Source organism: Clarias gariepinus, chromosome 7 (assembly GCF_024256425.1).
Source record: "Clarias gariepinus isolate MV-2021 ecotype Netherlands chromosome 7, CGAR_prim_01v2, whole genome shotgun sequence".
NCBI lineage: Eukaryota > Metazoa > Chordata > Actinopteri > Siluriformes > Clariidae > Clarias > Clarias gariepinus.
This window is the reverse complement of record NC_071106.1, coordinates 12,907,501-12,931,230: the sequence shown is the minus strand read 5'-3', so window position 1 is coordinate 12,931,230 and position 23,730 is coordinate 12,907,501. Positions and strand designations below refer to the sequence as shown.

Genomic DNA, 23,730 nt, shown 5'->3' with positions numbered 1-23,730 from the left:
GTTATAATTGTAATGACAGACTTACCATCAAAATCACCACCTCAAGATTCAGTGCAATCTACTCCTTTAATTGACAATGCCAGTGAGGAATCCAACCAAAAAGCCATGAACATCTCAATAGCTACAAGTCTACCTGGGAAGCCAACATTAATTTCCTTCCCATTGGATACTGCTACTTCTGAAGCATCAGGGTCTCTTCAATCAACAGAAGCTAATAAGCCAGCTGATGTTTTAATTTCAGCTGCAAAACCAGTTTTACCATTAAAGCCTACCTCAGATGCATTTATTGTTACAATACAAGATGGAGTGTCACAACCTGATTCAGTTTTACAAACTGCACATTCAAGAGAAATTCTAGAACCCACAAATATTGCCGATTATTCTACCCTTACGGCTACATCTACAGTAATTTCAGTGTCCACAGATGAGCAAATTACAGTTTCTGTCTCAAATCAAGCAATGAGTCCAACTTCAGCATTAGCTACAGTGAATTTCAAACCAAATTCTACATCTGCACCAGCCCCAGTTTCATCCATAACATCAATTCCTCATGAGTCTGATGTTGACATTCCCACATCAACGTGCCGATTTCAAGTACCATCATTAGATCCCACTCCTATGTATGCTGAAAAAGAACATACACATTCTGCCATTGTTCCAGAACCTGTTGAAATGACAGATCCAATGTCTTCACCTTTAAAGTATTCAACTCACAGTTCAGGTGTAATATCTATAGATAAAGAGCATATTTCTGGCCCGCCTGCAGTAACAACATGCTGTTCATTAGACACTGTCATTACAGTCCAGGGCATGTCTGTTGCACCATATGTTTATTCCTCATCTGTGGAACAGAGCTATATTGGTTCAACCATATTGGAGTCAACAAAATCAAGTGCACAAAATAATTCTTTCATACAACACCCGCATGTTTCACACACTCTTCCTGCTGCAGATACAACAGCTCTGACTCCAGCTATTAAAATTCCTATTCCATGTTTAGATGCAGAAAAATCACTTGTGGCATCCCATAAGCCTCCTGTTTCAATTTCACAAACCTGCCAGTCTGTACAGTATGCTGCCACAATGGTTTTTCCAACAATAAATGCGACTGCAGCCTTTGAAACCTTATCTTTTCAACCAACCCACTCAATTGTATTGGACACACAACCAAAGACAGAAATTGTTCAACCTGCACTAGATGGCTCTCAGAGTATAACTCCTGCTCTGCAGACAGGACAAGCTACTGCTATTGTTATGCCAAGTGTTCAAAATAAACCTACGATAAAACAAGAATCACTGGATATCATTACTAATACTATAGCCACCTCAGATCAACAATTAAGAAGTCCACCTGTTGTTGTAAGTGTATCCCCTGTTATGAGTTCAGATGATTCTCTTCTTATAGGACAAAAACCTTGCTTGCCTAGTGACTCAACTTTTGTGACCACACAACTTGAACTTCAAGTGGCATCTTTCTCTAGAGCAAATAAGCCAGTCATTGAATTTCCACCACCACCTACAGCTTCACCACCAGCCCTACCACCTGATAGTTTACCTAATGTGCCTTTCAACCAACAGTCAATGGTACCAACTACTAATGAGTCTGTAAAAAGTATGGCTAGCCAGTCACCTAGGGCATCAGTGAAAGAAGTTACAACCACCATACACCACAAGTCACCTCCTCCAGTCCCACCTAAGCCATTTTGTCACAAATCAAAAGAAGGCATTAAACCATCAGTGATTTCTGAATCTGCAGTTGCCCAAGTTGGCTATGCTTCAACTTTTCCAAGAACGAAAGAACCGCCCAAGGCCCTTACGTTATCTTTGGTCACCCCCACTGATATCAAACATAGTATTTCATCACCAAAATCTCCCTTGTCACCTAGATTTGCTAAAACTCTTGAGACATATGTAGTTATAACATTGCCATCAGAACCAGGATCACCAGTGGAAGGAGTTACAACCCAGGCTCCAATACATAGACCATCTCTACCAACTCCTAAGCAGCAGTGTCTTGCTAGTGTATCAACAACCTTTATTCCACCTGTGACCGTGTTTTCACATCCTGAATTAGCTACCCCACCAAGAGTAATACCTGCTTCTGTTTTCACACCACCATCTATTCCAGTACAAACAGGAGATTCTGCACCAGATTTTCCATTAAAGACAGCAATACATAATGCATCTGCAATGATTTCAACAAAAGATTTGACGGTTGTTCCTGCATCAAGTGCAGTTTTGGTACAAGATTCAGTAACACCAAGCCCTGTTTTTGTACCCCAAACAAGTGTACTTCCACTAAAAATGTATGAGGAAAAACCTATTTACTCTGCACCACCCTTGACCACAACAGTATATTCTGCGGAAACAGTGGTTTCCATACCCACTATACCATCACCATTTCTGGCTGAAATTCCAGACATGACTATAGAACCCAAAATAAATACTGTTTCAGTGCCACATTCTATAGCAACAAGCCTTGCTTTTCCTTATGTGCACCAAGTAGAGACTGCCATACAACCCATCAAAAAGGAAACTTTTGAGGAAAAGGCAATTTGCTCTGTATCACCCGTGACTGCAACAATATATCCTGCACCAGCAGTGGTGTCCATGCCTACTGTATCATCATCATCAATTGTGGCTGAAATTCCAGACATGACTGTACAACCAAAAATAAGTACTATGTCTACAGTGATATCATTACCAGCAACAAATATAGTTTCAGTACCACCATGCCCTGCTTTTGTGCCACAAATAGAGACGGATGCAATAGTATCAATTAAAAGTGAATCTATTTACTCTGCATCACCTATGAGCTCAGCAGGATATCCTACAGCAACCGTGGTTCCTGTAACATCATCAGATACATTCCTAGTAGGCTCAGTTATGGCTGAGATTCCAGCCATGACCATAGAATCAAAAATAAATAATATGTCAACAGTGATCTCGGGTACTGAAGAGTGCACTGCTCATATTTTAGCCCCACAAACCAATTACCAGCCAGTGGTACCTGCATCACTACCATTCCAAGAACTACCTGTAGAGGTAAAACCAGCAACTGTTGCAGTAGGTATCACTCCAGCTTTGTCAAGGGAACCTTTGGTTTCGTATGATATCAAGCAAGGGCGTGAGATGCAGTTGATTCACACAGTTTATCCTGCTCCAGTAGCAATGACCAAGCTCTCATTATCAACAGATAAAATAACGGAACAAATTTTAGAAATGGAAGAAGATGTGAGATCAACAAAAGGTCCACCCCTTGACCATATTCAACAGCACCAAATATTTCTTGAATCACAACAAATGGTGCCGCCAGTGTCTGATTTAACATATACCCCAACTGCACCAGGAACATTTTCTCAAATCGAAAAATCAGTTGAGAGTCAAGAAATAAGAGGAACTGATAAAGTCTTACCTACCATGAGTCACCTGCACTCTACAATTGCAACAACCGAACAGCACCAGTATGCATTACCTAATATTTTGGCACAAGTTGTCACTACTGAAGTCCAGAGAACTACTACAGTATCAGTCGTTCAAGAATGCATACCATTAGAACGTATTTCAGATTCTACATACAGACAAGCAGCACCTAAACAAAGTGGAAAGACTCATTGCATTGATGATGTTATAGATCTCACAACATTAAAGCTCAATGTTTCAATGACTGACAAGGGAATGGACCTGACAGCCCCTGAGTCAAACATGCAGAGTTTCTTTAATGATTCAAGTAGTCGACAGATAACTGCAGTGCAGCCAGAAATTGTAAACTTAACTGCTGAGATAACTCCTGCTACAACATTATCTATTGTGACAGACAGTATCACTGTTGTTACCTGTACTGCAACATTTGCATACAACAAAAGCATTACAGTTGACACACCATCCAGTTTACAAAGTGTTACTTCAACACCTCTGCCACTTAAAACATATAAACCATTTGAACCGCTGGCACAAATTATTTACAGACCAGTGAATTCACAACCAAAACCATCAACCGATACCGAGATCCCCATTAACTTAACACGTGGACCTCCTGGAACCACAGCATCTTTATCTTTGCCTATCACAATGACCCCAGTAATCTGCACGCCCTCCCCTGTATCTATTCATAATGAACCTCCTGCAGCTATTGATCTCACAATGTCAAAGCCAAAGAAAACTATGTTGGCTATTACTTCATCCACTGGGGTTGTTACAAGTATTGTCGAAGAAGATATGGCACCTGTAGATCTAACAGCAGGGAGGCGAACAGTGTGCTGTGACATCCTCTATAGACTTCCATTTACAGGAAGCTGCAGAACACAGCCTCCAGTGGCGTCACCTGATAAGCAGTTTGACCAAAGAAATGATCAACATATTACCACAACCCTTGGACTTGAGGATCTCAGTAATCTAAAAACAGTAGGGTATGACAGTAATGTCATACAAACCGATTTGGTTACAAAAACTGGATCTGTCGGCCAAAATGATGCGCTAGATGGAGCAATCGATTTAACATCTTCAAAAATGTCAAGAGGTTAGTATTACAGTGCATGTGCTTTTTGGCGCTTTTTTTTATTATTTTGTGTCATTTTACCTATTTTTTCTTGATTATTTTATATATGTGAACAGGCTCTAATTATTTTCATTCATTTGTTCCTTTTCTTTTTTTTATACAGATGCATGCATGTGCCTTCGTGTTCTCCCTCAGTGTTTTGGCTTTGCATCATGCTAGTATGACGAGTGATTTATGCATGCTCTCGGGTTTCCTCTTTGTTCTCATTTTTACAGAAACAGCATGTATACGGTCTTATGTGAGACTGGTTGATTTCATAAACTAAAGTATACGTTTGCAATCACTACAGATAAAGCCCTGGACTACTCAAAGAAAGGGATGTCATTATTTGGGATAACCACAAGTCGCTCCTACCAAGAAATATCCTCTGGAAATAGTAGTGTACAGAGCCCATCAAATAAAATTGTCTATTCTTCTGTTGCTCCACCCATTCCATCTACCTGTGCAATTACGACTCAGCCAGGCTCAATATTCAGTACAACATGTAACAGTCTCACCACAATGACAGAACCATTTTCAACACAGATCCAGACTTCACCATATAATATAATTAATTCCTCTGAATCAATATACAGAGAAACTGATTCGTCAAAGAATATATTGCCTTCAGCCCTTGCCAGCCTGCTTCCCTCAATATCAGCTTTTCCAGAGCTATACGCTGATGCTACTCTTGAGGTCATTGCAGCCTCTCTGGATGCTCTTATCTCCCCAAATTTCCCTACATTTGATGACAGCAAGAGTCAGCAGTACCAAGCTGAACACGAATTTTTGCAATTAGAGAAACTGAAGCAGTTGTGTCTGGCTGAGGAGCTGGAATGGGAGAGACAGGAGATACAACGTTATCGTGAGCAGGAACAGATTATTGTTCAAAAAGAATTAGAGGAACTGCAGAGCATAAAACAACAGCTCCTAATGCAGCAAGAAGAAGAACGTAAGGCACATTTTATTCTTCAACAAGAGACCTTCACCCAGCAGCAACTCCAGCTTGAGCAAATCCAGATGCTACAGCACCAATTACACCAGCAGTTACAAGAACAGAATATATACCCATATAGCTTTGATGGAATATCTCATAGCACTAGCTCAGGTGTTGTTTTGGATTCCCAGTACTGCAGAGGAGATAATGGGCAATACTGGCCAGTGAAGGATGACAACAAACAAACTGGAGATTTGCAGCATAGTTTGAACAGACCTAAACCAGAAGATGACCTTAAAGAAATCGAGAAACAAAAACAGGATGCAGAGAATCTGCCTGACATAACCAAGCAAGACAGTGGGCAAAATGCAGGATTAAGTAGTAAAAAAATTAGTAGCAATTGTGTTCAGACAGACGAGGAGGAAGGACTGGAAAGGCTTTATCCTGGGAGGAAGAGGAGAAGTAGAAAAAGTGTAGACAGCTGTGTGCAAACTGATGATGAAGATCAGGATGAATGGGATGTCCCTGTTAGAAGCAGGCGCAGGTCTCGCTCCAGCAGATGTGGAGATGGAGAAAAACCCAAAGGCTCCAAAGTTTCCAGCATTGCAATCCAAACAGTGGCTGAAATCTCAGTTCAGACAGATCATTCTGGAACTCTAAAGAGGTCGCCAATTCGAGCTCAAGTCGATACTACATTTGACCTGCACAGAGGAGGAGAAATTGAGAGTGACTCAGACTTTATGTCTGACAAAGATAAGAAACATTCAGCTGTCAACACTCATATAAAAGCAGACAGTATTAACACCGCTTCAGTACCCAAATCTTCAAAGGTGTTATACTTTCCAGTCTCACCTGTGTCTCCTGGTAAGGGCACTCAAAAAATGCTAACAGCTGAACCCCCAAGACACCCAAGTAGTCCAAGATCACTGAAGGCATCCCAAAGATCTCTGTCTGATCCCAAGTCTCTAAGTCCAACAACTGATGACAGAATCATGTACCAGTACACAGATGGCTGTTCCGTAAGTATTATTAAATGTATAGATGGGGTTTGAATATTTATGGGAATTTAGTCATTTTCATTTTTTTTTAAGATTTTTTTTGTGCAAAATAGAAGTAAAAGAAAAATAGAAAAATAGAAATAAAAGAATTTTTTTATTCTAACCAATAGAATTCAAGTTAAATAAAAGTTAATGAAAGCTTTATAGTAGCCTTGTGTGCCACCTATTAAGTCTAACAGTTTACTGCTTTTTGAATTGACCATTTTTTCCCACTCTTTTTTGCAAAAATGCTCAAAGACTTTTAAACTGGAGGGAGCTTGATATGCACAGCTCATTTTTCATGCAGGTTTTCTAAAAGATTTAGACAGTGCAGCTTAGTTAGCACTGTTACCTTGCACCTCCAGGGTCTGGGTTCAATTCCTGCCTTGGGTCCTTACACATGTTTGCATGTCCTTCCAGTGGTTGGTAGTGGTGCAGATTTATGAAAAAATGGATTAGTGTTTGGGAGCTATCCATGATTTCCTCTATCTTGACTATCTTGAGCCATACAGTATAACATGATGATGCCACAATATTTTGCCCTGTGTACTGTATGATATTTTTTGTCCTACCAGGACATAAGTTTCCTACCAATGCCTCATCATACCATAATATTTTTTTCCCAAAAGTTTGGGGTAATTTATATAAAAAAACATTTTTTCAAATAAATAATCACTGGGAATTGCATTGTATAGCCTGGGCATGTAGAGAAGATATTGTTGTCACATGTGAGAAGTTACCAAATCTTGCTAATATTTTGGACCTTCTCCTCCTCTATAGCTTTTTACAATAAGATCCTACAGTATAAGTCACAGTATTTTGCAGAGTATGGCTTCGATACTTGCATACAGTATTAAAAAACAGAATTTATTTGCCTTACTCTTAATTTAATATTAATAACAATTCTTTAATTGATCGTAATTGTATGATTACTGAATCAGATAATTATTTAGTTAGACATTTAAAACAGTTTGAATGTGAATAATTATGAGCATTGTCATGTGACAGATATATAAGATAGGGCGCATACTTATTCACCAAGTTTTATATATTTGTTTATATTTATAATATATTTTAAATATATTTTTTCATATTGGTTTATATTTTTATTGGTTTTATACTATATATTGCCTTTAAAATGTAAAGTTTTATAGCAATTAATAAAGATCCGACATAATTTATGTTGTTATCTTGAGCTGTTTCTTTGATTACAAAAATCTACATACATACTGTACACTTGATGTAATATATTTTCCATTATTTATACAGTTGTCATGTTTCTGTGTAAATGGAATGTGTAACAATAAATCATTCCACATAAGCTTAAGTACTCTTTCACCAATGAAGAATAAACATTAAAATATGTTTAACCTTATAAATAAAGATATTAATTGTGTTTCAATTCCCAGAGCAAAGGTTCGCAGAACACCACTCCAGTCGGCTCCCATAAGAAAATAAAGCGCACACTTCCTCATCCGCCACCAGACGAGGACACTGGTGTGGGCCCCTTGGGATACAGTACCGGTTCATCCAGAAGAAGAATGTGTAGAAATACCACCATGGCTAGAGCAAAAATCCTGCAAGATATTGACAAAGAGTTGGATTTGGTTGAGAGAGAGTCTTCCAAACTCCGCAAGAAGCAAGCAGAACTGGATGAGGAAGAGAAAGAGATAGATGCTAAGCTAAGGTATTTGGAAATGGGTATTAATCGAAGGAAGGAGGCTTTATTAAAGGAAAGAGAGAAGAGAGAGAGGGCATATTTGCAAGGTGTGGCAGAAGACCGTGACTATATGTCTGATAGTGAGATTAGCAACAACAGAGAGACACGGGGTAGTGGTCATGGAATGGAACGGCCAAGGACTGCCCCTCAGTCAGAATTTGACCAATTTATTCCACCGCAGACTGAAGCTGAGTCTCAGTATGCACAACTTGCATACTCTCATTATCAGTATACCTCCCAAAGTGATTCCCCAAATCACTATTCCCAGCAAACTCTGTACCAACAGCCCTCACTTTATCACCAACAGGTATCTCCCTATCAGACCCAGTCAATATACTCTTCAGTACCAGCCCATAGCCAGCAATCACAACAAACAGGTTATGACCATGCCTCCCAGCTCCTTCTAATGCAACAGAAAAGCCGGCAAACTACATTGTCCGATTTGGAGCAAAAGATAACCACTAATTATGAGGTTATACGGAATCAGCCTCTTCTAATTGTCCCCACATCAACAGAGAACGCATATGGAGTCTCACATCTTTCTAGTAAATACAACAACCTAGACCTAAGAATTGGGCTTGAGGAAAGAGGTAGTATGGCCAGCAGTCCAATGTCCAGCATTTCAGCAGAGTCCTTCTATGCAGACATTGACCACCACAATGTCAGAAACTATGTTATGATCGACGACATAGGAGAGCTCACCAAGGGATCTAGAGGCTTGGGGTCAAGTTTCAACGTTCCTGATAAGGATATCAGCAAAAGTGATCGGCTACTTCGTGTCGCTGACGTTCGTCGAACACCAGATGTGACTGACTTTATTGGACCTCTACAAACCACCTCAAGATTACATTATGGTAAGCCAGAAGAGGACTCAATGGAGGAACCATATGAGTTAAAGCTACTAAAACAGCAAATCAAGCAAGAGTTCCGGAGGGGCTCAGATACTCTAGAACAACTCACAGGTCTTTCACACTACCTAAACACTGACAGTTTTAGACATTTTCCTAAATCTGAAAAATATAGCATCGGAAGACTTACACTAGAAAAGCAAGCTGCTAAGCAGCTCTCAGCCTCAGTCCTTTACCAGAAACAATTAAAGAATAAAAGAACACTAATAGACCCTAAAATTACAAAGTTTTCCCCTATACAAGAGGGCCGAGACCTGGAACCTGATTACAGCAGTTTTTTATCCTCTACTGGCTCAGCCATCGGGGGACTGTCTAGCAGAGGAAGGCTGCTTCAGGATGAGATCACTTTTGGCCTGAGGAAGAACCTCGCCGAGCAACAGAAATACCTGGGCTCAACACTTAATCTTGGTCACTCTCTAAACCTTGGCCCAAACTTGAGATCATCTCTTCCAGACGATGGCACTTATCCTAGTGGCACCCGGTCTAGACCTTCTTCCAGACCTTCCTCTATATACGGACTTGACTTATCTATCAAAAGAGACCTTTCCAGCTCTTCGTTAAGGTTAAAGTCAGAGGGTGAAGTCGTAGATTCCCAATTTGGAATAGCAAGAGTAAAACCAACAAGCTTACCCATCAGCCAAAGCAGGGGTCGCATTCCAATTGTTGCACAAAACTCAGAAGAAGAGAGCCCGCTGAGCCCAGTGGGGCAACCCATGGGTATGGCAAGGGCATCTGCAGGACCATTACCACCGATCTCTGCTGATTCTCGGGACCAGTTTGGTTCCAGTCACTCTTTACCAGAGGTACAGCAGCATATGAGAGAAGAATCAAGAACACGTGGCTATGATAGGGATATAGCCTTCATTATGGATGATCTACAGGGAGCTATGTCAGACAGTGAAGGTAAATTTTTTTAAATGCCTTGATCAATATATGTTATGTGCATGGCTAAAAAAGTTTTTACCTATGTTCTAATTTTGCCTTATAACTTTATATTTATGACATATTTTGTGCTATCTATTTACTACATTCTCTACATTAGGATGACATGCCTTTTCTGTTGTTTTTTAATTATAAATAAATAATATATTATTTTTTTTTTATTCCCTATTATTGTTCCAGTTTATTTGCATGATCTTTTTTTTTCTTGTATCAAACACTATATATAAAAATTACATTCATAAATCATTCTCTTTTACTGTAGACCGGGTGGCTCCAAAAATTATAAATGTGTGTGGATCAAGAGCATAAATAGTACAAAATAGTACATATAATGCAGCTTCACAATATTACTGTAATTTACATATAAACATGATAATCTGGCTATTTAGTATATTCAGTCACCTAACACCTCATAAGGTTGCTGAGCTTAGACCTGATCTACATAAGGAAGTGGGCACTATGCATGCTTCATGCGCTTCCCTTCTTACCCTGATGCACCAATCGCTCTGGAGTACGGTCAATCTGAACTCATCAGACCACATGACCTTTTCCATTGCAACTTTTTCCTGTTTAGTTTTGCTAACAAGTAATTTTCTTATGGTGTGTGGGTTCTGTCACATTATTAAGGGTTTAATAATACACTAAACTTTTTCGAAACCCAATTCCAGTCTTTAACCTTTGCTTAATTTTTTGATTCCTCTAAAACATGCCCTAGGAGAGCATTATTAAACTCAGTCTTATGTGTTTAACAAATAATTTACTGTATTATAATTATATACAGTAATACAGTAAATTACAGTGATAACATATTCCCTATCTTCTAAACATTATAATATATTGATTTCAATAATATTTGGAAGTTTCTTCGAAAGAATATGCATTGGAAATGTTTCCAATATGATAGTTGAAAACAAATGTTCATAAGGTTTTTCCTTACTAATATACGCTAAATGTATTTATTTTATTTTATTTTTTTGGTTCACCGTATTTCTGAATCAGGTTTTTCCATATACATTATTATATTCTATAGTTATATTCCAATTATGCAATAATTTAAACTAGTGGTAAGGAAACTCTTTTCATATCAAGGCATTGTTTGGGTACTGTTTAGAATAAACCCAGTTTTAGCACAGGTGGCAACAAAAAATAATTTAAAATTAACTTTAAGCAATGCATTAAAGTTTAATTCTAAATCTTTTTAAAAAACGTATTTTTGTTATTATTATTATTATTATTATTATTATTGTTATTATTATTAGTATTATTATTTTACTTAGTTTTGTTGAGTTGTGGAGCCCATTATTATATTATTAAACTACTGTACATTTCACGGATTGAAGTGGAACTGAAGTGGTAGAGGATGTGGATTTTCATTAAGAAATTGTAAAACCGATTGCCATAAAACCAAAGTAAGTTTTTTTGCAGCATGCCAGCATAGTTACCCACAATGTACTGACCGCACATTAAAATGTATACCTTTTTAAAGCTATTGTGAGGGTTTTGTTTTATTTATTTTTTATGTTTTATTTAGGTATTGGCTTAATTTATTATAATTTTTATAGTCTTCCAATTTACTTATCAATTGTACAGTTTATACAGAATACAGACAACATTTAACAATTACTTTGACTGACATTTTTGAATGTTATTAATTATTAATATTATCACCCTTGTCATTCTGATTTGCATAAATCCATCAAATGATAATGTACTTTGCCTAAACCAAAATCCATGATTGTACTGTATGTGCTTCACTCAATGTACTGACCTTTCCCAACTACTAGCTAAATACAGTAATTGAATATTGACTGTTTGTTTTTGTATTCATAATAAAAACAAAAAACCTAGTTGTGGTAACTTAAGTTGCTAGAGAATATTGTAGAAATTGTAAGCTCAATAAAATGTCAACTCAACCTATCTATCATAACCATATAAAAAAAAAAAAAAATCTACCAGACACTAATAAAATGCACAAGAAGACAGATGGGTTGTCATATGAGATTTTTTTTTTCTTACCACCAAATATAAAGATGACATCTATAAATAAAACCTAAGACAATAATAGACTTAGTTGCATATTACCAAACCACATCTCTTGGATTTTTTTTAATAGCAATATAAAAGAAAGCAGCAGCAGTCAGTGAGTTGTATTATTCACTTTTATTACGGTTCTCAGTAATAAATTTGCTATAATTTTGTATTAGACACTGAAACCTAACATTCCAAGCTGTATGAGGTTTCCTCATTATGACAAAGACAGTAGGTACTTGAAGTTCTTTACAATAACACATTTTGGTGTTTTAGAGGCTAATTGACAGTACTGGAGGCATTTATAATAACACATATCACTAAAAGAGTAAATTTCAAATTGTTCTGTTTATAATTGTAATTTATCCAGGTTAGGTGTTTATAGGTATGCATAAATAGCACATATTCTTGAAGTAGTTTTTTTTTTATTATTTCTGTAAGTCAACTGAATTGCAATGCTTGTGTCACAGCAGGAGGTCCTAGCTGGAAAGTAGAAGGTGAGAGTTATTGCACAATGACATTCAAAACCCCATTAAGCATAAATCAACTCTTTTCATGTGTGTCATAGTCTTGGATAATGGGCATATCTTTGTGGTGCACCTCAGCCCCATCCTGGTATTCATGTTCATATACTGCACTAGGCAATACTGACATTAGCCTCTCACATCAATACAGACACATACATATCAGTATGCTTACATATGTGTTCTGCCATGGCAATGGCATGTTGGAATGCTAGATCTCTGTGTGTTGAGGTCTCAGTTCAAACCATTAAAAGGTCATAATTTCATGCCATAATCAATGCATTCTCACAAAGGGAAAGACTAAACAAATGGTTGATGTAATTTGCTACTCATGGCAGTAGACATTAAACCATATTAGAAATCTACAAATACAAATTTACAGTACTGTAAAAAATGTCTTAAGTGATATAATACTAATTAGAATATGGTAGAAATTAAATAAAATGTCTATGAAAATACTTAACACTTAAAATTAGTGGTGCAATAAATAGGAAAGAATAAAAAGACAGAATTACTAGGAATTGATTTTTATTTTATTTTTGCCCATGCCTATAAACACTACAAACAGGCAGTTTTCTCTACAAAATATCCTGGGTAATTCCATCATGAAGACATTAAGCTTGTTTATCTGATTCACAAGTGCATTACTGATCTACATATTACTTACTATGATGGACTTCATCATCTGCTCTTTTTGTCTAGAGACCTTTCACATGAAATCAATATAATTGTAAAGAAGTCTGCCTGCCTACAATAAAAAAATTGTGGCTTGAGGAAATGGGGATTATTTAGGAAGGAACCCGCCAAGGGGTTGCCACAGTGGACCATCAACACATAACTTGGCACAGGTTTTATGTTGGATCCCCTTCCTGATTTCATCCGAGCTACTGTATTTAGTGGTTGGGGTTTTGTGCATTGGGTTGGAATTGAACCCGGGCCTTCTGCATGGGAAACCTACCACTGAGCCAACAGTGCCCCCCGAGAACAGATTATAATATAATATATAAAAATTATAATAATATTAATTCTTCAAAATGTATGATTGAGTGTCTAAGTGTGTGTGTGTGTGTGTATATGTGTGTATAAATGTGTGCCTATTTAGGGAGCAAAAAACTCTACACAGGATAAGCAGCATGAATAATGGATGAATAGATAATAATAATAATAATAATAATAATAATAATAACTATGACAGCGTGAATTTTTACAGGAGAAGTGATTTGATTAAGATTTTTTTTCAATGTAAATTTGAACACATTAAATCATTTAAAAAAATATATATTGTCTAAAGTTTGTATAGCTCTAAATCAATATAAAACTCTCAGGTCAAAAGATTCTTAGGATTATCAAAATCCCTAACCAAAATGTGCAGTAGAATAGCTGTTATTAAGGCGAATAAACAGCTGTTAGGTGGTTTTTGAGTAAGGTACAGTAGGTCATTAAGGAGACTAATGCTACATAATGTTTTATTCTTTGTTGCACAGTAATATTCCAAATTGATTTTTTAAGGCAGCTTTTTAATTGTTCTTTAGTGCTGGTTTAGAGAAATGTAGGTAAGGCATCTCATCTTTGTGTGTTTGGCCACTGTGGTTTGAACCAACAGTGGCTCTCCGTCCCACTATCAGTGCACGATGTGTGGACAGACTCCATTGTGTGGGATATGGTTTGCATGGCTAGACATGCATGTCCTGTCCATAAAATTTTCTGTCTGTGTCTCAGTCCAGCCCTTTAATGTCCCACACTACTTCCCATAAATATTTCATTTTAAGACAGTACCTATGAGTAATCATTTTGCCTTTAGCTTTGTAAAATCAAGCTACTGTACAGTATGTAAATGACCTACATCCACTTACTGTAGATGAAACTATTCCATTATGTTTCTGGACATGCTTTGGGTAGTATTTAGGGAAGGGGTGGTGGAATGGGACACATTATCTAATTTTAAAAATATGATACTACAGTTACTGCTCATTCTTACCTGTTCCCCTGAAAGCTTACCACCTGCAGCATGAAGAGACTGACTGGTTTGATAAACCACGTGAGGGACGCAGTGGATTAAAGCCAGGACAGGATAAAAGACAGGTGAGGAATAAAATTTTTAAAAAATTAGGCTAAAAAAGACCCAAAGACCCTTCTTTTTTTAGTAAAAGCTGTTGTCTCATCAACTAGAGTATCTCAAGATTTCATGTACAGTATGGTTTGATATAGATGCAGTAAGCAGTGATACAATATGAGGCCAAAAATATGTGGACACCTGACCTGCCTTTATTAATCGCGCACAGTGCATTCCTCCACAATTTTATGCTTTAACCTTTGTGGCAGCAGTTTGGGGAATGCCCACATATGGCTGTGAAGGGTCACTTACTTTTGGCCATCAGTGAGGAATATGCCTTCAGCAAAGATATCTTGGTACTGTTTATAGCACAAGCAGCAGGAGGATATTGATCTGGGTCTAGAGCATCAGCCAGAAATATCCAAGAATATGTGGGTGTACAGTAATTGTGAATGAAGAACATTGCATAAAGAATTACATATTAATTTTGGTCTTGTACTAAGGCGTTTAATGTCCAATATTCATTCAAACTTTATATTGAATCTGGGGTTTCCAAGACTTGGTCCTGGTCAGAGAACTACCACTCCTATATCAATTAAACATCAAAAGCATCAGAAATATATGAGAAAAAAAAACAGTGGGTGAGTCCAGCTATGAATATGTGTATGATGGGTTATAATCCTGTATGTACTCTGTGTACATATTTTTGATGATGTTGGACAGTTTTTACATCAGTGGTGCCTGGGGGTCAATAGAAATGTATGATGTTGTTGATTTAGCCTAATTTATCTCGTGTTGTGTGTTAGCAGGCTAATAAGTAGCATACAAATGTATGTAGTAGGGAAATCAAAGTTTTATGGTGGTAATGCTAAAATACAAAAATATATATAGACTGTACAACCTGAATCTCTCTTTCTCTCTTTCTCTCTCACACACACACTGAGTAATTGTATACGAGTGTGTTGCAGGTACACATTAAAGGTAGCATACTGGCATGCAGGCAGACAGACAGGTTGTGTGTGTACTATGAAATATAATCCTGCTGGCGCCCCTGCGTGAGCACTTGCATTACAGGCCCAGCCATAGACTGTGCTGAAGTTACTGGATTTGGATTTAATGGATCGTGCATTCTGTTATATAAAAGCTGCAATAAAAGCTGCTCACCTGGGGACAGGGCGTCATCTCAGCAGAGTGGCTAAGCATGCAGGGCCTTCTGCAATTTCTTGTATAAAGTATTAATGAGGACAGGTGCAAAAAGAGAACAGTCATTCCAAAGCTGTCTGATTAGCATGAAATATGATGAATAAATGCTGTTTATGAAAAAAAAAAAAAAGCTAGTTATTTGTTTTTCAATATTATTTTTATGGCTAAATACCAGCTCAGCCAAACATGTGGCCAAAAGCTGCTGCACACTAAAATATTAATAACTACAGTATGTATTGATTAGGATTCACACTGATGCAGCTCCTGTTTAAGTCATCTCTTACTGTACAGTATGAGCCATTTGTCTGAAGTAAAGCAGGACACTGAACCATGCCACAAAGAATATTTCTGCTGGACTTTTCCCAATATTTCATGGTCAGAATGATTGATCTGTTTTTAGTTATGTAAAGATCTCTGATATATATCCTCAAGTAAATTGTTTTTGGATACCTTGCAGGTGAAGACTGTGCATTATCCTTTCCCCCACACTCGTGTCAAAATCCAGAGAGACCCTAGGGACCACAGTGTTTCAGGTATTTTTTTATATACGTAGGTAAAGCCAGTCTATAATATTAAGTTAACCGACTGAGAGTGACTTTTGATCTTGCAATGTATAAGTGATATTTAATTAAAAATGTTGTTCTTGGACAAATTACAGCCAGTTTCCCTTGTTTTCAGGCCGAGGTTTTGGCATACGAGTGGTGGGAGGGAAGGAGATTCCAGGTACTAATAGAGAGATTGGCGCATACATTGCTAACTTGGCACCTGCGGGCACTGCTGAACTCTCAGGGAAGGTTGTAGAAGGTAAGGTTTTTACCGAGAATTTGTATTCAGTGATGATGTGGCTTCTTACTTCAGATGACAGTGATGAATCTGCTTGGATTTATTATTCTGATGGTGCTTGTGCATAATCTGAAGTTGCTGTAGCAATGTTTTTTTACATCTCCTAAAAAAGGCATACCACACAAAAACAAGGACAATTGTAAACACAGATTTAAGGAATATCAGCATTCTGCAGTCCTCCTAGCAATACCAAAACAGCCTTAAATCAAGTTTTATTGGTGAAGTAAAGACACTTTAACACTTTCTCACTGTACACTGGTTGCGGATTGTGCAGATAGAATGGAAATTGACTTATTGGACATTTTCAATCAGTACTTTATCACCATTAGTCTGTTATATGATTAGTCAGGACACTGTTGGCCTTCTTTAACTCTGAGTTCAGCTGCTGGTGAGCAAGGAAATGGGAAAGAAAAGAGGTGTAAGCATCAGCTGAGCAAACAATACAAACTTCTCCCTAATTTTATTTTTAAAAAGATAAAATAAAGAGCAAAACAAAAGCCTACAAAAAAAGGAAAAAAAAAAGAAATTAAACTGTAATAATAAAATTATAATATTTGAACCTAGTATCCTACGTACATAAATACACAAGCAAACAAACAATCAAATAAAGTAATTAATAATATATTAGTAAAAAATATATATATATCTAATTTCAAATCCTTTGGTACTTGTTTCCATATGAGCCATTAACCACTACTGTGGAGTGTGACGTTATAAATATATTCAGTGCTGAACAGCGCTACCCCCAGAACAGAATATTCATTTCTTGGCCCTCTGGTAAAAAGCTTTAGTGTCAGCGTTTTTGAAAAAAAAAAAAAAAAAATCATGCTATTTAAAATCTGGTATTCTGTCAGCAATTATGTATTTTGTTAGAAAAGGATCGTACAGTACAATTTCTTCATATTTATCTTCCAAAGAGATAGACATTCTTGTAATGTTTAATATAGACTTGAGGAACAGGAGCAGAAACTGTTCTTGACCAGTTTTAGAGGAATGTTTTTTGTTTGTTAAACCACACAGTGACCAACGCATCCTTAAAGCATAAAAAAGCATATAAACAGGCATGAACCAGAAAGAAACAGATGATGACAGATGATCAGGCCAGTGATCAGTGGCGGAAGTACTTGGATTACTTTTTTGATGTAACGAGTAATCTAACGTGTTACAGTAGGTCCGCCATTTTAGTAATCAGTTATTTAGTTATATTTTTAAAAAGTGTAATCCATTATTCAGACAATTTATGTAATCCGTGAGCCAGACAGCAGTGATTTTGTTAGTGTGTGTGTGTGTGTGTGTGTGTGTGTGTGTGTGTGTGTGTGTGTGTGTGTGTGTTTGTGTGTGTAAAAGTCATCCTACAAGCCCGCCGCCGCCTCGAGCTTCTGCGAGGACCGACGCGCGTAAAGATGAAAACTCGCGGAAAATCATGATAAACCATACTTACGGTCACCGCGTGAAACCGCGTAGGTGAGATAGGGGTGGGCCAAACTAAAACAACATGCATGAGGAATCACAAAGGAGTTTTCAATTTCTGCAATGGAAAAGTACTCGAACTAGTTACTTTTATTGGAAATTTATGCTAATGTAACTGATTACTTTTTAATGACTGTAATTTTGTGATGTAATTAGTTACTTTACAAAGTAACGTCCCCCAACACTGCCTGTGATAAGTACTGTATACTGCTGATGCTGAATGCCGAGTGGTTGAAACAGACGAGAGGGGAAATGAGGTTGCTGCTGAGGTTGTTACACAAACAATCAATGTTAAAATTCTATCCTTAGAAACTTTGCAAGCTGTCACAATAAAACATCTTTTCTCATTTCTTTAATTTAATCTCCATCATTTCATTTCATTTGGCTCAAGAGTTTTGCAGAGTACTATTGGTCTCAGAGCTCCCTCAAAGTGTGTGCGTTAATGCTCCAGCTAAAATAAGCCTCAGATAATGCATTTTTTTAATAAATTAAACTCCCTTTATTTTAGTCCTCTAAATGTTTAAATTTCTTTGTAACTGAATGTGAATGTCCTAAGATGAGGGAAATAAAAAAGTAAATTATGTATAATGGTCCCCTTTAATGTCATGTACCATGTTGTGACGCAGCACTGCATATGAATAAATGAATTTATAACTATATTAAAGTAGGCATAGAAAATAAATTGTTCCTATAAATTTGGATGCCCAGTCCACCACAGAACACACATGCATTCATTTTAGATTTTTTTTTTTTCCATAAGTAAACTCTTTAGCGTAAAACAAATATGTGAATTGTGTTTTTCTGTTATTCAGCCACGGAAGAGTATCATAAGCAAAGCGCCTATCTGAGGAGCCATGTTTTTCATTTGTGTAAGTGCTGAGGAGTTGGCCTTGAGAGTGTTTGGATTTGCAGTGCTGTTTCTTAGCTGGACGTCTTCCCCTCATTTATTTCTTCTTGTTCTTTCTTGGCAGACAGTTTCCACTTACTGAGTGATGTGTTGCAGGAAAGCTGTGTGTGTGTGTGTGTGTCCTTATGCTCCTGCATTTATGAGATTTCTTTACTTTAATTATTGCGTGTGTTTTAAGTTGTTAATTACAAAGTTGCAGCAGTTTTATAACTGCTGACCAGAAAGTTTGAAAAACTAATTTGAAGAATGAGACTTTCGAGAACAAACTGTCAAAGGTTTTGGAAATTGATGCCAATTAAAATGCATCATCATTCTGTATCATTCTGGTTTCAGATTATTTTTTTTCCTATACCACCTTTTTTTCTGATGGCCATATTGTGTGTACTGCAGGAATGCAGGTCCTGGAGTGGAATGGAATCCCTTTGATGGGAAAGACCCATGAGGAAGTTCAGAGCATTGTGGGACAGCAAAGTGGGGAGGTAGAGATATGTTTGCGCCTGTAAGTCTTTAATATATTACATATCTACTACTGATTTTTTTTATTACTGAGCGCCCATTTCATCCGAAAGTGTGTTTTATATATATATATATATATATATATATATATAGTAGCAGATCTAAAAATGACTAGATGAATTTGCTGACTAATTATTCATTTCCCTTTTTTGCAGAGATCTGAATATGTGCTCAGACTTAGACAGTCCCAAGTATCTAGAGCTGCAGTCTCAGCTAAAAGTCGGTAAGGCTCTTTATGCTGAACGCAGATACAGTATCCTGATTTTCTCTTCAGAAAATCAGAAAAAATCTAATTGTCTTTTTTCTATTTACTGCACACACACTCTTGTTGTTTTCTAGACAATATTTAAGCAAAAGTCTACTTTCAGATCGGGTGTTTATCAGCTTACTGATAAAACTGTACACCTGCCTTGTCTGATAAGCAGAAATGTGTGTGTGTGTGTGTGTGTGTGTGTGTGTGTGTGTGTGTGTGTGTGTGTGTCTGTGTGTGTGTGTGTGTGTGTGTGTGTGTGTGTGTGTGTGTGTGTGTGTGTGTGTGTGTGTTGCAGCTGAGCACCAGCGTTCTCCAGGTGTAGATCCTAAGCAGCTGGCTGCAGAGCTGCAGAAGGTCTCTCAGCAGCAGGCTCCTTCCTCTGTCCTGACTGCGCTGGAGAAAGCAGGACATGTTCACTCGGCAACAGCATCTGCTGCCTCTAGTGGAGTCCCCAGCCCTGGACAGCCTGGGTCTCCCTCTGTCAGCAAGAAACGTCACAACAAGGTAAACAACTGTGTTTTAACAGAGAGGCAATTAGGCAGACATACAGTACAGAAAGCCAGACAGACTGGCAGGAAGCAGGTAGGGACATAGACAGCAGACAGACAGTCTGGTGGACAGATAGATGGTGAAAAGGTATGCATGTAGACAGACAGATATGCAGAAAAACAATCATTCAGGCACGTAGACTGACAACCAGCCAGGCGCATTCAATAGTTCACGGGTATTCAAGTAAAGTTTATAAAGGTCCACATAATCTCTATGAATAAATTTTTTACAAAGTTCTAGTTAAGCAAACCACTTAAAGGAATTGTAAGCTCAACTAATTTCACTGCAGTATTTTTCAACTTTAAAATACTTTAAAGTCCTGTGCGTCCACATCCGTGATAGGGCTAGCCACTTGCCGTCTCCTGCTAATGATTAGCAACACGTTCCTTTTGCTTTCACTTTGTTTGGATAAAGCATCTGTTATTTGTGTAAACACAACATCCATAATCCCCTCGCAATTTTACATTCAGTTCATGAGGACTCTACTGATCCATTTTATAGCATGTTGTTGAAAGCTAGCTAAACATCATTTGATATGCTGTTGAGAATCAGAAATTAGTTCGTTTAATTACAGCCCTTTGCTATGTTGCTGACTGCTGGTCTGTCTTCACTATTGACGTCGCACATCATTTAATTGGCGTATCTGTTATCTGTTTATTTACAGTCAGGTGATGGGGTGAAACCACAACCACATCCCATCACTGGTGAAATACAAGTAAGTTCGTCTCACCACACCTACAGTAGTTCTTACACTGGAGTAATGTTAAATGCATATGCATGTTATTATTATTATTATTATTATTATTATTATTATTATTATTATTATTTTATTTTATTATTATTATTATTATTATTATTATTATTATTATTATTATTTTTATTTTTTTTTATTATTATTATTTTTTTTATTATTATTATTTTTTTTTTTTATTATGGCGACATTAAATAACTCCCAGAACAGGAAGTGATATTTATGAAAATGACCTTTAACGTAAGTTAACTTATGAAAAGCAACATGATATGAAGGATCATATTTTTCCCTACAGCTACAAATCAATTATGACAAGAACATGGGTAACCTGATCGTCCACGTACTGCAAGCCCGAAACCTTGCACCAAGAGACAACAATGGATATTCAGACCCTTTTGTTAAGGTGTATCTTCTGCCAGGCAGAGGGTGGGTATGACATGTAAATATATGTGTGTGTGTGTGTGTGTGTGTGTGTGTGTGTGTGTGTGTGTGTGTACTGTATATAAGAGAAAGAGATAGATAGAGAGAGGGGGGGGGGGGTTCTGTTTTGTCAATGTGTGTTCTAATGTATTTGTGGTATTCCTTTAATGGTGTATATGTCTATACTTGTTTTTTCGTGTACTCGTGTTTGTGTTGTCAGACATTCTTTCTATTTCCTCCTACCCTGCCGATTTTCGGTACATTTCATCACTTTTTTCTCCCCAGTTTATTATTACAGTTCTCAGAAAAAACATTTTCTTTCTTCTGACATTTTCTATACACCAGTGATGTCAAACATGATGCCCTTGGGTTATAGAATCTAATCCAGTGAAAACTTCATAAAAAAAAAAAAACCTCATTTATGTTTTCCACAAGGGGGCAAAATAGAGGGATGAACATCATTTAATTAGCAAACTGAAAATGTGACCATGACTCTTTACAGGAAGAATTTAGTGGTAAACACGGGTGAAAAACTTTGTTTATCCTAATGACAAATAATTTGTTGATTTAAGAGGGGTTGATTACACATGATGGCTTAGGGGTTAGCACCTTCTGGCCGCGGTTCTGTATGGGGAGATTGCATGCTCTATCTATGCTAAAGACATGCATTGCAGGTTGATTGGCTTTTCCAAATTGCTTTAGTGTGTGGTTGAGTGTGTTTGTGCTTGTGCCCTCTGATGGGTCACCATATTCTCTGCTTAGTCCTCTAAGTACCCTGGTGCAATCGTATATATTGTGTAATGTGGCACATTAGATAAAGAAAAAATTTAAATAAACAAATTAAAGCATAAATATCCATAGAATGGGAGCGCCACCAAAGTTTACTTCTTTTTTTTTTTTTTTAAGAATACCGCACACTGGTTAGGATGATAAAATATGTAATTAGTGTGCAACAAACTGAGTGACGTGCAATCACTCAGGTGCTGTCTTCTTACAATTAATAATTTAGTGCAATGCCCTCTGCAATATTAAATCTTATCCAAACTGCACAACGTTAACACTGCTCAGTCCTTGTGCCTCAGTGTCTATGCTTGATGCACATGGAGTCAACAAACAGCAAAATCAATATGGCTTTCTCCGGTGTCGGGTATATACTGATATATCTACTATCTCCTAATGGTCGTATCTCTGGAGTGTTTATGAGATTAAGCTGCATTACCTGACCGGACACTCCTCTGGCCGATGCTAGGAGCTGGCCTATACACACACTTCATTAGGTGTCGTTTTCCAGGTTTACTCAGGAATGGTCAGGCTGGCAGGTTCCTTCTTTTTTTTTTTCTTTTTTTTTTTACATTAGTTCTTCCTCTTTTCTTTTCATTTTCCTTCTTGAATTTTCTGACTGTTTTCTGTTTGTTTGTCTGCTGTTGCATTCCTAACAAATCTCTGGATTGGTTCAGACAAGTCATGGTTGTCCAGAACGCAAGGTAGCGTGGTGCTCCTCCTTCCTTTCATTTGCTTTCCTTCCTCTGTGCGTCTGTTGTTGTCTCTTGTTCATTACTGAAGTGTGATTCATCCGAGTGGTAATTGGTGAGCCTGTCGTTGTATGGTGTCTGAAATGTGTCATCAAAGCTACCTCAACATCTCTACCTCTGCGTATTGGGACTATATGCAACATTTTTCATCATGAACTGAATACAATGACTATTTTATCTACTGTAAATGCACACACATTTTAAAGACAATGATTAAGGGATACAAGTTTTATGGTTGAACATCATTAGGTAATGATTCATACTAAAATGTCTGGAAAAGACATTTATGGTAAATTAGTTAACATTAATGAGCCATGAACTTCCTCATTACTGAACCTTAATAGATATTGTTATCCACTATGGGGTGTGCTGAAATGTTAAAATAATTCTTGAAAGCACAGTGTAATGTAACATCAATGCATTTTCAATGGCATTTTAAGAACTCTTCATCACAGAACTTGAGCCAGTATTTATAATAAGTTCTCTGAACGTGATATATATTTGCTGAGAATCTTTTGCATGCGCGCCATAACAGTGGCAAGCGGAAGAAGAACGCAACATTAAATTAATAAATGCGGTCTTCTACAATGTGGCATGGAC

General features: G+C 37.3%; 1 protein-coding gene across 1 annotated transcript in view; it reads left to right on the top strand.

Moving 5' to 3' along the window:
• Positions 1-23,730, top strand: part of pclob (piccolo presynaptic cytomatrix protein b) — a 59,428-nt gene that overhangs the window by 23,166 nt on the left and 12,532 nt on the right. The window contains exons 10-22 of the mRNA XM_053500098.1: positions 1,406-4,519; positions 4,848-6,493; positions 7,921-10,042; positions 12,580-12,606; positions 14,627-14,715; positions 16,347-16,422; positions 16,568-16,693; positions 19,500-19,608; positions 19,781-19,848; positions 20,174-20,382; positions 21,092-21,142; positions 21,474-21,604; positions 23,056-23,082. Coding sequence (XP_053356073.1) covers positions 1,406-4,519; positions 4,848-6,493; positions 7,921-10,042; positions 12,580-12,606; positions 14,627-14,715; positions 16,347-16,422; positions 16,568-16,693; positions 19,500-19,608; positions 19,781-19,848; positions 20,174-20,382; positions 21,092-21,142; positions 21,474-21,604; positions 23,056-23,082 — 7,795 coding nt within the window. The remainder of the gene's footprint in view (positions 1-1,405; positions 4,520-4,847; positions 6,494-7,920; positions 10,043-12,579; positions 12,607-14,626; positions 14,716-16,346; positions 16,423-16,567; positions 16,694-19,499; positions 19,609-19,780; positions 19,849-20,173; positions 20,383-21,091; positions 21,143-21,473; positions 21,605-23,055; positions 23,083-23,730) is intronic.